The sequence below is a fragment of the Phocoena sinus genome, chromosome 17 (genome assembly GCF_008692025.1).
Source record: "Phocoena sinus isolate mPhoSin1 chromosome 17, mPhoSin1.pri, whole genome shotgun sequence".
In the NCBI taxonomy this organism is placed as follows: domain Eukaryota; kingdom Metazoa; phylum Chordata; class Mammalia; order Artiodactyla; family Phocoenidae; genus Phocoena; species Phocoena sinus.
In genome coordinates, this window is record NC_045779.1 from 35,955,522 (window position 1) to 35,971,353 (window position 15,832).

Here is a 15,832-nt window from a genome sequence, read left to right on the forward strand (position 1 = left end):
GTGCGGTCGGAGCCTGTGCTCCACAACGGGAGAGGCCTCAACAGTGAGAGGCCCGCGTGCCGCAAAAAAAAAAAAAAAAAAAAAATTAATGTTTTCCCCAACTTATCTTGATAAAGTCTTTAGATAAATAAAATCTTAAAAAAGTATTGCCCTCAAAAGTATTCCACTTAATATGTGGGAAAAATCTACTTAAAGCTACCAAATTTTTCTGTATTTGAAGTTATAGAAACCACAGTTAAAGAACATATCAAATTTATAAAGCAGTTTTAAAATAAACATTTTTTTACTAGTAACAACATTTCATCACTCACTTGATACAATTACTGCTTTGGATTTACTTTGTGGTTCTATGATGTAACCTATTTATGTGTCAAAAACGCTTTTTGCAAAACTCAAGAACAAATAAAAAGGAAAAGATAAGTGACTGACAAAAGTAACTGCAGTATGCTGACACATTATGCCAAAATCACCTTCCTGTCAGAGGAATACAAGGTGATTTGTATTCCAGAGGAATACAAATTTGTCAGAGGAAGCTGATGGATTATGAGAAATGTGAAAGCTTCTTGTTCTTAAAGTGTGGGGGAGAGGGAGGTAAGGGTTAAAAACTGAATTGCAAAATCTCTGTCAAATGTGAGATACTATGATCTGAAGCATGTCTACGGCACTAAACTCTCACCCAGACTTTTACTTCTAGGACTTCTTTTTTTTTTTTTTTTTTTTTCTGGAAAGGTCTATTTTTGTTATTTTTTATTTTTTTGCGGTATGTGGGCCTCTCACTATTGTGGCCTCTCCCGCTGCGGAGCACAGCCACTCTGCAGCATGTGGGATCTTCCCACACCGGGGCATGAACCCGTGTCCCCTGCATCAGCAGGCGGACTCTCAACCGCTGCGCCACCAGGGAAGCCCTCTAGGACTTCTTTTGTAAAACACAACTGCTATGGCTTTGCCCATGATAAGTCCATGTAATAAAAATAAATGATTATATCGAGAAAAAGGAAACTGCTGCCTATCGTATGAATTTCAGTTCCATTGTAAGCCTGGATGATAAAAGGCCTGAATATGTGACTCAAAGCTTCTCTATGACTCAGTTTGCTATGGGAAAATCACCTTCCTAAATGAAACTCCTCTATTCATAAAGAAAGTCACAGGACATGTAAAAGTGATTTAGAATGCAAGAAAAGGAAATATGCTCTAATTTCCAGTGTGACAATGTACAGACTTTAATATAATGTGCCAAAATCAACACTTCTGTTCTCAAACTAATGGTTTGTGTAATTCTACCTATGGCAAAAAACTTTTTTTTTTTTTTTAAAAAAAGCAATAAATGGTTATAAGGGGTTAAGGGATGAAGAAACCAGGGTATTATTGTTTTATGGGTAGTTTCAGTTTGGGGTGATGAAAAAGTTCTGGAAGTGGATAGTAGTGATGGTTATACAACAATGTGGATGTACTTAACGTCACTGAACTGTACACTCAGAAATGGTTAATTAAAATGGTAAATTTTACGTCATCTATTTTACCACACACAAAAAATTCAATGCTATTAGCCTTAAAAATGAAAACATAAAAGAATAATGTGTTACTTGTTATAAATTCTTGCTCACCTAGGCTGATAATAAAAACCCCCCAAAGCAACTAAGTTAAAATAAGCACCCAATTAGATTAAGCAAACCATTAACATAACAAAAATATTCTGTCATTGTTGAAAAGACACTAGCCATGCCAGGAGGATATACTTATTAAATTTTATGTACACACACATTTATGGCCAAGATAATGATAAATTTGTACAACCACATCTTCATTAGCTAAATATCAATAGGAAAAGAAATCATGGTGGGGTCAATACATAATGCAGAACTGAAACCCTTGTTACTACAGAATCATCAGACTTGCATGCAATCTCCAGGTGTAGAAACAAAATACCTGTGAGAAAGGAATCTGTATTTTGAATCTCCCCCACACTCTCCCTGGTAACCCAAACTGGGCCGATTTCCATTTGCTTACCACCAGTCCTAGTACGAGGGTGCGGACTCTCTCTCCTATTTCCGGTGAAATGTCATTGCCAAACTGCTGCAAGGTAGTGAGGAACCGTTTCAGCTTACTGAGCTGCCTGGCGCCACAGGCTGGGGGCAGCTGTTGATTAGCCAGAGAAGAAGAGGAAGAAGAGGAAGGCCCATTGCTAAAGCCATTGGGCGGTGAGGGGGCGCCATTCAAGGCTGTGGGTGAATGGCTCGTGCCATTAGTTACTGTCAGAGGGCACAAAATCAGAAAGAAAAAATAAACTTACAGAGAACATGCACAAGGAAATTACAACTAAGCATCCTGCCCTTCCAATCTAGTGAATTTGGTAATTTAAAAGCTGTTGGGCCTTTTTGGTAAAATGCTTTGACTTCACAGGATTACCAGAGGCTCAGGTACTCCATAACTAAATGGGTGGACTCCTCACACCACATGAGGATATCCTGCACAGAAGCTGATAAGAAATGGGAGCGGGCTGGAGCACAGGGACAGCCCTGCCTCCCATGCACACATATGCAAACACAGAACAAACAGCATTTTGGATGTCAGCCTTTTGTCCCAGGCTTACATCAATATAACAGAACTATTCCTTTCTAAACTGCTCCCCTAGAGAAAATGGACATTTGGTGGAGACTAAATTTATCACTGGACATTTTTAATCATGTTTTGTACACACAACTGACAGCTGTGTTTATAGAAATACGACTTTCAAGTTTTAACCTTATACCACCCAATTAGAAGGCTATTTTCTCCCCATCATATTTCTTAACCACTTCTTTAAGGAAAACACCAATTTTATGTAAGAAGCCAAACTGCATACAGTAATTATCAAAGAGTTATTTCTAGAAATCGAAAGGGGACATCTCAGTCCAACTAACAGCATGGATTGGTGGTAACTTCGTAAATTCATTTGATAAAATTTATTTGAACGTCAAGGTGATAATCCGTAAGAACTAGGCTAGAAAATTTTGCACATTTCTCACCAAAGAAAATGTTGACTTTACCATGTTAGATCTTTATCAAACCCATCTTTTAAATATAATTTTGATAAACTACCTCCAACAATAGCTTGAAGATGTTTTAAGCACCTTATTATTCTTAAAAGGTTCAAGAAAATAAAGTGGTCTCGTCCCAAATGAGTACCAAAGCAACCTCTCAAGAAATGACATCTCACTAGGACCTCTCAGAGGAGGCATATGCCTATCATTGTGGCTTTGGGTAACAACAAACCAAATACAAGATGACAGGGTTACAACTTGGCACTGTTGCAGGCCCCTGCTCCTTACATGTTTGGAAAGGTCTTATAAAAGGCAGCACAACACTGCATAAATAGCCTGGATGTGTGTTTTGCCGAACCCTTATAATCCCAAGGATCTATTTTTGCCTATTAGTTATTTTTCATTCATATACAGATTTCAGGGCACACAGTCTGTAAATAGTATTATCTGCAACCAACGGCATTTATTAGTTTCACAAATCTTTGATGATATTTTAACCAGGACTTTCAGACGGATGAAAACAAAGCTATCTGCTATTCCTATTAAAATATACAGGAAAAAAGGGAAGTTGCTGTTCTATCAGAATATTCTGTCCTTTCCTTGGATGACACAAAAAGCAATACACTCCACTGATTCAGAACACAAGTCTAGAGCCAAGTTGAAATGGAATAAATATTTAATAAATGTCTGACAAGTTCAAGACAAGAAAGATGCTCCTTATTTCAGAAAGTTTTCTGTATGCAACTGTTGCATAGAATGATCCCTCTTTTAACTTAAGAATGTTAGATTTTAACATTATTTGTAAATAACAGAAGAAAGTGGATTAGAAGATCAGAAGTAACCTGGAAATAATTATAGCATATTAACATGTTCCAAGTCAAAACTAAAATAAGGAGCTCCTCATTAAGTCAAAGGAGAAGTTAACGTGGTAATGATGAGTTACAGACCAAAGGCAGTGTTCCTCATTCACTGAAATCACAGAAGACTACAACTTTGAAACAATAATGAAAAGGCAGGCAAATACTGGCAGTCATAGAAATTTTACCCAAGATATGATAATTCTGTGCTCAATACCTACTCACTGGCATATAAATTATTTGTGTGGGGGGGGTGGGGCTTCATTTCTGCATAATACATTGATGCTGGATCTTACTGTCCCTTAATTTTTATTTGCAGAAAAAAATTTAATTTGAACTTGAAAACGGAAACAGCAAATGCAGAAATGCCTACTTACACGTTGTTGGTGTAAATGAACTGGTTCTGGGAGCTCCTTGAGTTGTTGGGGGAGGTGGCATCGTGGGAGGAGTCAGCCTAGACGGGGTCTTCACATCCACAGGTGAGTCTGGCATCGTGGAGTGCTTCTCAGTCCGATCTGGAGGATGCCACCACGATCATGTTATTTTACTCCTTAAGCACCTTAGGGTTTTTTTGGTACCTCAGTTTTATAAGAGAGGTTCATCTTTTTTACAAGCAAGGTAAGAAATCCAACATCTTCTATCAATAAAATAGGCTTATCTACTGAAGCTTAAATCAAGACTTCATCATCCAAACCCCACTTAAGAAGGTGTAGCACAGATGGCAGGACCTCATTTCTAACTGGGTAATTTTACATCTTATTGTTATTTCTGGCTTAGACAGATGCTACCTTGGTAGTGTTATATGCAACAGCACAACTTCTCTTGAAGCTGAAGCCAACATTAGCAGGAGGTAAAAAATAGATGAGGAAGTGGGACGGTAATGAACCCCTCAGACAGCTCAGAAATAACACAAATCTTAGGCTGTTATGCAGGTGGGATACTGTTAGAAGTTGGTGTTTTGCAATGACTTTTTTGTAACACCTACCATCCCCTTTCCATGCTTAGCTTTCTAGCCTAACAGATGAAGCAGGCTATGTCTCCCAGACATAACCTCTCACTTCAATTTTTTTTCGGACCTGTTTGAAAAATCACCACTACATAAATGTCACAAAACGAAGTGAAGTTATTATTGACTTAGAACTTGTGAGTTTATGATCCACCATTTAAAAAATATGAAACCTGAGAAGTCCGTGCACCGCAGCAAAGAGTAGCCCCCACTCGCTGCAATTAGAGAAAAGCCCGTGTGCAGCAATGAAGACCCAATGCAGCCATAAATAAATAAATAAATTTTAAAAATAAAGAAATAAAATAAAACATAAAAAACCAATACTTCAATTAATAATCTCAGGCAGAGTAAGAATGGAAAAGTTCCAAATTGAGAACTAAAGACCTTTCTAATATTTTTTCATGAGTATGTGACAGGGAGAAATTTCCTCATTACCCAATAATGAACATTTGCACTTCAGGACTGTTTTATACTAAGTATACTTTTCCCTTGGAATTTTAAACTTTTTTCTCAATCTGATCTACTCAAAGAAACAGATCTCCAGTTAAAAAAAAAAGTTTTCATTTGTTTGTTTAGATCCAATTTTCTACAAACATGTGTACACATGCACACACACCCCCCAAAAAGTATCTGAGGCGCCTCTTGTGGCCTCAGGCACAGGTATCTCCCATTTGGAGTTTTTGAAAAGTAACGTAACACAGACTATTAATAAAGAATGGGTCTCTTAAAACATTATGATCACCATAGTGAAAAACTCTCAAAATTACTTGTCAATTATTAAAATGAAAAGCCCAAATTACTACTATGACAATTCCAAATCTACCTCCCCTTTATTCAAAGCAATTTCATAAGATGTGGGTTGCAATAGAACACAACTTTTGAAAGTTGAAATAGCGTTGACACCGTATTAGGGAAGAATGAAAATAATAATCATTCTAGTAAGAGCACTGTGAATGATGATCCAGTGACCAGTATCAGGGTCTCTATTTCTTAGTCTCTACTGCTGGCTGAATAACAATGACTGTCCCTATTGTGAATTAAGCGTTCTGAGTGAGATGATTGTGAAGATGCATGGAGAGTGTCTCTACCTTTATCGTATTGTTAAAATTTTGACCTCATATTGCTATTCCAGAACACTTAACGAGCACCAGTGAATAACTTGTTGTAGAGAAATGCAGAAGTTAGGCAGGTTTAAAACCACTTCTTTGATAGTAAAATTCATTGCACCATTTACTCACCTCAACCAACCTCAGCAACACGGGAATAAATAGCTTTCCACTTGTGTTGCAGCTGAGGGAAGAGGTACAGCAGCAAATACAAGTCTCCCTAAATAAAGGCAAATATTTCCCTCATGCCAAGGAAGGAGGGATAAAGGGAGGCTTGCCAGAGTCAGCTGGGAGATAACAGTGGGAACTGCTGGTCCATCTGGTTTTCATTCTGCTAACACTCACATGGAGCTGTTAGCGAAGGCAGTCCAGACCCACAGATTTGAAGCACGTGGTTGCACAGAGAGAGAGAAAGGAAGAGCAGGAGGGGGAAGGGGAAGTGGGAATAACAGAGAAAGAAATAAATAAGTATATGGAGCAATAGAAGGAAAGGGTGAGAAAGAGGGAACAGACCAAAAAGCAGGGAGAAAAGAGCTTGGAAAGGGAGAAAGTTACCCTGGACAGTTTCACCACCACCGAAAGCTGAACCTTGGTGGGCACAGGCCCTACCTTACTTGATGCAATTCTTGAGCAACACCTAAACTTGGAAATGTATCTTAAACACACTTTTCATTACTCTTTTTCCAGTAGCCCACACTAAGGAAAAAGGGAATAATAAACCATAAAGTTGACAGTGGGTTTCCTCTTCAGACTCTTTTAAGATAGTTTGTATTTCTTCTGTCTTCCTCTGCCCAGTTTTAGAAATATTTTTGATATATTCATAATTTTAATTTGAATACCTTTTGAATACCTGTCTTGGTCCACTTGTGTAACATGATTCCTATCCAGAATTTAATAATAATAATGCCAACAACAATTATTATAAAACGTAGATGAACAACTTTTTTAAATTCCTGAGATGTTATCAATATTTTAGGAGCAATAACCACTGAGCCAATGAATAGAAAAACACCACTACTTCTAACAGGAGTATATACATTCTCTCTGGAATACATGTATACGTGTATGTATTTAAGATTTTGACATTAGCCACATTTCTGTGATGGCTAGCTTCACTCTGATGAAATGGAGTTCCAACCCAGAGGTCCTACAAACTTAGACAAAGTGGGACCATATGTAACTCATTCTGTGCTGTTCAGTGCAATCAACCCAGGATTGAAATAGATGATGAAATAACCAGCCAAGCCTAAGCCATACACACACAAAAACGCTCTGGAGTAGAGAGATTTAAGATAAATTCAGAAAATGTGTTTCAAGTATGCTGCGTTCTGTTGCATTTGTTTTGGATTAATAAAAAAAATTTTAAAAAAACATTTTGAAATATATATTCTTGAAACTTCTATAGCAAACAGCAAAAGAGCTATGATTCAACCATAGAAGCATTTCACTCCATTTCAAATTAGAGGATATAGTAAAACCAATATTAAGTTATAATATTCCTCATGTAATTTTTTAAGTTCATGAAAATTATACCATTCTTGCATGTAATCTCTGTTTTTAGTTGGTGTAGGGGAAAGCTGACATTTACTGAAAGACTGACACAAAATGAAAAAAAGAAAGAAAGAAAAAAAATTATCAGATCAGGGAATTATTTGTTTTAAAAGAACTGACTTTACTTCTACCTTAATGATTCACACCATTTCTAAACAAGATCTTCCCTATGCGGTAAGTTTTCAACTCCCATGGCAAATATCCAACACATATGCACCAAAGATGGCTGATGCATGGAAGAAAATGTGGCATATATAAATACATTACCGATACCATTTTAATATCCAATTCAATGTCAGGGCCTTCTAGAAGTGGTATGTTTTCCATTTCCCTTTTTGTTGTTGTTGTTTTATGTGAAAAGGTATGGCATAATCTGCCATGGAACTTATTTTACTTTTAGTTAGTTCAAATAGTTCCAGATGTGTTTTTAAGGTATGAAGAACAGGCATTCTATATTTCCCTTGTTTACATACCATTCTAGAGATGATTGGTGTAAAAAGATTTCAGTATTGGTATAATGAATGGCATGACATTTTCTATCAGAGTTCATCATGTCAATTATAATAGAAGAAATATCTTGGTTTCATAGGTGTTATGGGTTGAGGAACTTTTTGGTCAATTAGTAGTTAGTCCAGAGTTAGTCTTATTTGAATAAGTGTGAGTTACAAAAGCTAGAAGGTATGCACTAAAGAGGATTAAGCCCAAGTGGAACCACAGTACTATTAATGGAAAGGCAGGAGGAACAAAACTGGTACAGAATTTGATTTTTATTTCTCTGGAAAATTTGGCAAATACAGTTCTGACAATTGAGTCATTTAGTGACTCCAGTGATTGGGTGTGAGATGTTACAAGCAACTGTCTGCAGACTGGAAAGGTAGCCATCCAGCCTTCACACCACCACCACCTCATTTCCCTGAAAAACACCTCTGGTAACATTCATTCCTGCTCAGAACCATTCAACAATGCCTAAGAATAAAAGTCAAATACTAACATTTTAAGCTGGATGTACTGATACAGTGGGAAGGATATTTAGCAATAACAGGAGAACTTCCAAGTTAAGTCAGACTTGGTTGCAAATGTAGACTCCTGACCATCAGTAGTGGGCCCTCAGGCAAGTGAGTTACGCTGAGCCTCAGTCCCTCATAGGAATGAGGATACAATCCTCTACCTCATCAGGACCCCACCACAGCGCCTACTCATATTAGGTACCAACACGTGTGAGCTCCGTTCTCTTTGACCTTCCACTTCACGATCCATTTATGGGTTTATTTCCAGTGTCTTTCCCCCAATTCTATGCTGTCTATATAGGGCACCCTGACATTACTCCTTGGCTTTTCTGCCTTTATCATGCTGTTGTTTCCTTTATCTAGAAGAACCTGTCCCATCTTATACATTATTCACTGCCCATTATAGATTCCACATCCTCGTACAGCTTTTCCCAGTTGCCCCAGGTGTCAACCACATCAGGTTTCCTCTGCCTCTCTTTTACCATTTATCACAGCCCATCTGTACAATAGCTGTATATGTGAATATGTACTATACACTCTAACACCCCAACCAGTGAAAATAGTAAGCAACTTGATAGCAATTTTTTTAACTGCCTCCTTAGGAAGACATTTAAAAAATAAACACAACCATGGTTTTCACTAGAAGCATGGTTACATTCCTAATTTTTACGAATCCATTCCCTATATTCCCTATATTATAGCCAGTTCAAAGATAGCAACCCTAATCTCAAGGCAGAAGACAAACACAGAACCATAAACAACATATAAATACATGAGGAAATAGAATACAGGTAATATGAGAAGATACTGAAAATCCAAAATTCAGTTCAACTGTGCAACCAACTTACTATGTGGTTTCAGGTAAGAATGAGCTGTTACCTCATGTCTTATCACAGGTGTTATATGAAGATTGCTATATCTAAAATACAAATCTGATCTGACCTACCCCCTGATTTAAAACCTTAGGGAGTGTCCCACTGACCACAGAACAAAATATATGCTCTTCAGCTTAGCTTATGTCACAGATACTGTTGAGTGCCTACTCAACAGCCCTTATCCCTGTCTTCCTACTGAAGAGCTCTAATTTTGTTCAGGTACAAAATTTGGCGGGGGCAGATTCTCCTTGTTTTACATTGATCAGGTTATCACATGCCCCTTATCAGCAACAGGTTTCAGAGGTGAGTGTTGTGCTCCAGTTCTGGGCAATGGGTCATGAAGGGAGGTCTATGGAAAAAGTTCTAGGAAAGACTTCCTCACTCTCTAAACAGAGACCCAAGAAGAAAATAGTCCTTCGTCTTCTGATAGGCACTACTGTATCTATAAGTGATTCCTTCACTTCTTTGGAGTCTACTTATCATTTATAAAACTAAGCATCCTGGAATACATGACCTCAAGGATCTTTTGCAAACTCTAATATTCTCTGGTTTCTTTTTCCAGATATGGCTTATGATCATCTCAAACATAAAGGAGACTACCCAGGGCTTCCCTGGTGGTGCAGTGGTTGAGAGTCTGCCTGCCGATGCAGGGGACGTGGGTTCGTGCCCTGGTCCAGGAAGATCCCACATGCCGCGGAGCGGCTGGGCCCGTAAGCCATGGCCACTGAGCCTGCATGTCCGGAGCCTGTGCTCCGCAACGGGAGAGGCCACAACAGTGAGAGGCCCGCGTACTGCAAAAAAAAAAAAAAAAAAAAAAAAGAACCATAAAGGAGACTACCCAGAGAAAATATATCTGACAATAAAGTGACCACTACACTTCCTCTGTCCACATAAATTTCTATGTCCACAAGAATATGTCTGCACAGAATTTTTTTTCCAGAAACATTAAAATTAATATCTACCTCTTGTTTTCAAATACATTTTCAATCCTCATTACTAAATCTCCATCAATGATTTGGTTACAAAATACCCTACAAAATGTCCAAATTTCCCTGTTTAGTTATCATCAAAACACTCACTTTCACAGCTCAGGTTCTTGAAAGAGTAATCTATACTCACTTTCCTTATTTCCCATTCCACCTTACGTGTACTTGGAGGGGACACCTATAAGACTTTATGCCTAGAAAGTTTCCCTCCCAGTACAGGGACTTGCCATACCCTCTAATTTCATAACTACCTTGGGCACCACCATGTTCTTTCATGACCGTGTACCCAAGATACCAGTGGCTGGTCCAGGCACAGTGCTTAGTCCAAAATGGGCAATCTCAGGAAAGGAAAACAATCCCAAGGATTGTTTCCCAAGGAAAACCGCACTGTCTACTGCCCTCCAAGTCCACAGAGCAGCTCTGTGTTGAAAAAGAAGGCACCTAACAGGCAGAAAGAAGCAAAGAAGTGGCAAGAGATCATCCTTACAGTGCTCTGTAGTAAAGTTCCTCATTCTGCTGGATCCTAGGCACCAGCTGCATCTCTAAAATTCCTACAATTTGGATCTTCCAAACAATCCTAGCCAATCAGTCCCTACTTTGCCTAAAACCTAATTTGAGTTGACTTTTCACTTAAAACCAAAGAATCCTGACTAAAATAACCCTGGAATGTAGCATGGATGTATTCTCTTAACTCCCACTTGAAACTCTTCTAAATTGTTTCTTCATTATTAATACAAGAAACACTTGTATCCTTTATCTGGCATCTTTGTAGCAGCTGACACTGTTCAGGACTTCCTCCTTCCTGAAACATATTGTTCCCAGGATACCACTATTCTAACACTCTCCTCATTTTTCTTAGGCCTTCCTGCTCCTTCTCAGTCTCTTTTATGGGTTCACCCTTCTTCAGCTCTGGATAATTACTGTTATTTTCCCCCAATGTTCCTCTTCACAGTTTCACTCTATACCTTTTCCTTAGTGATTCATTGGTGCTGGGATAGTTACACCATGGCCATTATGTAGATAACTTGTACCTATAACTCTAGCCCTAATATCCTTTCCAAGTTCTGGAACCAAATATCTAGAATGCAACTCATTTCAACAGCTTGAATTCAAACCCTCATCATCCATCATCTCTCACCTGGCCTGATCAACAATCCATTGAATGGACTCCCGGATCTGACTATTCATCTCTGATCCATTCTCCAAAGACCTTTCATAATGCTAAGCATAAAATCCTTGTGTCTTAGTAGGGCACAGAAAGACCTTTGTGACTCATCTGGTTCCCATCCACCCCCATGCATTCAGTAACTCTTTACTGAACTACTATGGCTCTCCAAATGACCCTGGGTCACACAGGGTTCCACTGCATTGCATCCCTTTCCTGAAATACTCTTCACCCCACCACTGCCTCGTTAAGTCCATCATTCCTTTAAAACTCCATTTGGGTGTCACTTCAGCCAGAAACAACAACCCTCCCATCTCAGGCTGTCCCAAACTCCCCCACATTTCCCTATTTCACTCTCTAGTTCCTCTTACAGCACTGATCACACTGTACTTAGAACCAACGTCATTCTCTCCCACTAGTTCATAATTTACTTAAGGGAAATTATGACATATGATTTGTTGTTATAGACCCAGCACTTGGCACAGTGCTTGACACATAGAAGGTGCTCAACACATTTAATATTTTAAATGAATATATATTGCTATAATGTCATAATGTAGGCAGATGGGGTAGGGTGTCCTTGGAGAAAAAGAACCAGATGTATGTAGCTTTTTGACATAAGAGAAGCCATTTTAGACCTAAACCATTTTGTGATCTAAGCCTGGCCACAATGCTTGTCCCTGAATAGGTCTCAGTAATTAATGAGTTTAAGGCAACAAAGGAATGCAGGAACAGAGGAAAAAGCAGTCAAGAAACAATAGCTCAGCAATAAATCAGAGTCCTAGTTTCTCCTCAAGGGATATACATAACCATCTTATACATATCTTGGAGTTGTTTTACAGGAACTAAGCCCTCCAATCCAGGTGGAGAATGGTAAGGTAAGACCCCAGAACCTAAAGATGATGTTGACATTTTCTGACCCTCGTGAATTCAATCAACTAAAGCTTAGATTCTGTCACCCTCTGCCCCAGTTCTATGTAGAATTCTCCTCTGCTCAAGCCCCATCATGACTATGCATGTAGCTTAAAACTCCCCCAGTTTTGCTGTTGGGGAGACACTGCTTTGGGAAGGATCTCCAGTGTTCTCCTTACTTGCTGCAAGTAATAAATCCTTCCTTTTCCCAATCTTTGGCTTGGTTGTGTCTTTTGCAACACCCATCAAGAGGGGAACCCAGTTTTCAGGTAACAATAAGGCATGCCTTTACTCACAATTTTGAAACACTAGAACTTTCAAGAGACATAACAGATTTAACTTAAGATACAATCATCTACATCTTTTTTTCCATCCTTAAAAAAAATCCTAAAATGAATTTCTACATTAAGTAACCAAATATAAATCTTTGAACTGAATTATTGAGTTCATCAGCTTTAAAATGCCTTTCAGCAATCACAATATATTTCCTAAAACCTTTTATATTAGAAAAGGAGATTTGTAAGGCAATTTATACATGTATGACATAGTCTCCAAAAGCTCCCTTTTTTACAATAATAGTTTCAGCGTAGTCATACATCATACATATGTACATTCAAAACAAAGAAAAAAAAAACATATTATCAACCAAAACCAATTTTTTCCACATTTCAAAGTTTTCCTGTTGCTTGTCTATGGATTGGTAGGATTATAGATTATTTTTAGTTTCTGTTATCTTTCTTTTATTTAAAGTTATGCAATAAACATGTTTTATTTTTACAAGGAAAAAAAAAAAAACCCACGAAAACCCTTAGGATAAATCACCTAAAATCAGGCATTAGGCACTATGCCAAATGCCCTGCATGCTTTATCTCACTTTAAAATCTCACTATGAAAGGTACTACAAATTTGACCACCTTATATAAAGGAAGTGAGGACCAGAGAGGGTGGATAATTTGTTGAGGTTACAAGCTAGAACTCACTCCAGGTCTTCTCAGAGTTCATTATCATCTAAAACTAATATTATTTTATATAAGATCTGGAAAACTGAAATAAAGAAACATTCAGTAAATATTAAATCTAGAGACAGCATTATACTAGAACTGCACCTTCCAAAACTACTGTACTAGCCACATGTGACCATTTAAATTTTAATTAATTAAGACTAAACAAAATTTAAAATTTAGATCCTCAGTCACACTAGCCACCGTTCAAGTGCTCAACAGCCATGGTGACATGGCTACCATACTAGAAAGCCCAGTTATAGAGTATTTCTGTCATCATAAAAGGACAACACCGTAATCAAATAATGGCTCTGAAATGCTACACTGAGGTGGATAGACCTAGAGTCTGTCATACAGAGTGAGGTAAGTCAGAAAGAGAAAGACAAATACCGTATGCTAACACATATATATGGAATTTAAGAAAAAAAAAATGTCATGAAGAACCTAGGGGTAAGACAGGAATAAAGACACAGACCTACTAGAGAATGGACTTGAGGATATGGGGAGGGGGAAGGGTAAGCTGTGACAAAGCAAGAGAGAGGCATGGACATATATACACTAACAAACGTAAGGTAGATAACTAGTGGGAAGCAGCCGCATAGCACAGGGATATCAGCTCAGGGATATCAGCTCGGTGCTTTGTGACTGCCTGGAGGGGTGGGATAGGGAGGATGGGAGGGAGGGAGATGCAAGAGGGAAGAAATATGGGAACATATGTATAACTGATTCACTTTGTTATAAAGCAGAAACTAACACACCATTGTAAAGCAATTATACTCCAGTAAAGATGTAAAAAAAAAAAAACAAAAACAAAAACAAAAGCTCCATGGGAAGAGTCCATGGAAGTGTCCATGCAGCCTGAAAGTGTGGGGATGGGGGGAAGGAGTGCCTTTGGACTCATCCTAAACACCTCCCATTCCCATTCAGATGTTTCATTTGTTTTCTAGGTTGAGCTTCTGCATATGATTTCATTTGATGGGTAAAAGGAAAAATAAAAGTTTGAAACCCAATGACTAAGTTAAGTGAGCTCTGAGGAAGCAGGAGAATAAGTCACTCAGTCCAAGTAATCAGTAAACATTGGGATAACTATGCTAATGAGAACAATGCCAAGAGTTCAGTCCTGGAACAAGCTGGTCAGTAGCTGAGTCAGCAGATGGTCCAGAAACAGGGATGACTGCCTAAAGCAGGACATCATGCCTTTAAAGAGCATGAGTTAAGATGGAAGATGGCAAAAGAATAAGGTAAATCCATACTAATCTATCACAATTTCTAGAAAAATAACTTCAAAAATCTTGTGTCATCTCTTATATGGACAATGAATTTCCCTTCACTTCCTCTATAGCACTTAAGCAGCTAGTACTTGAAATATTTATCTTGTTTTTTAATGTTTCCCCAATCACAGTGTCAACTTCACAAATGCAGAAAATTTTGCCCTATTTTGTTAACTCCAGCTTCCACAGCATTTAGAAGAGTGCCTGAAACGGCAGGCACTTGATAAAGGTTTGTTGAATGAATGAATGAAGAAAGTAAAAGCAAGGAAAAAAGTAAAGCGAGTTTCTGACAGAACAGGCAGAGACATATTAGTAACTCTATGGTTACCCACAGTGGGCCAGAGGATGAGTAAGCAGACAGGAGACATGCTGAAAGCACACACTCATTTAAATGGAGTAGAGGCCCAACATAGTCTAAACCAGTTCACTCATTTTTGACAAAGATGACCTGAAGCCCACCAAGAGAAAGCATCATAAACATTAATAAGTACCCAAATGGTGGTTCTAGTTAGAAAAATCAATTACTAATTTCATAAAGTGTGCAAAGGAATGTGGGTCTTATGAAGACTGGTAGACTCCAGGCATTAATTGTATGTATAAGCTCCTTAGAAATGTCATCTCGCCCACATATGTTATTACCTTCACTCCAGTGATTCTGCTTCAGAGTCTAATAACCACTTCCTGGAGGTAGCTCCTGGAGCCACCAAGGGGATATCAAGCAGCCTGGGGTTAACTATGGTACTTTAACCAGCATAGTTCCACATTAATCTGTTTTAAGATTTAATGTATTTTAAGATTTCGTTTGGAAAAAAGGGACCTCTTGTTTAAGAAAGACAAGTTTGAAACGGCTGGCACAGGCAACTAGCTGAATGTTTGCTGAATGACTGTGATAAAAACACTAAGGAAAAAACCACAACTCCTAAATACATAGAAAAGTAACTCCTGCTTGCATAAAGAGCAGAGAAAGACAAAGGCATCATCACCAAGGGCCCATAAATTGAACATAAGCATTTATGTAACACCCTGCTGCCAAAGTGCAGATTATTCCAGAAGGTGAAAAAAAATCATTAGGTAG

The 15,832-nt window shown here is 38.3% G+C and overlaps 1 protein-coding gene across 2 annotated transcripts in view; it reads right to left on the reverse strand.

The window, feature by feature from the left end:
* The window catches only part of RUNX1T1 (RUNX1 partner transcriptional co-repressor 1), a 134,962-nt gene that overhangs the window by 49,685 nt on the left and 69,445 nt on the right, over positions 1 to 15,832 (reverse strand). For both annotated transcript variants that reach the window (XM_032610341.1, XM_032610340.1), the window contains 2 exons: positions 4,255 to 4,392; positions 2,008 to 2,249 (listed from right to left, as the gene is read on the reverse strand). In XM_032610341.1, coding sequence (XP_032466232.1) covers positions 2,008 to 2,249; positions 4,255 to 4,392 — 380 coding nt within the window. The remainder of the gene's footprint in view (positions 1 to 2,007; positions 2,250 to 4,254; positions 4,393 to 15,832) is intronic.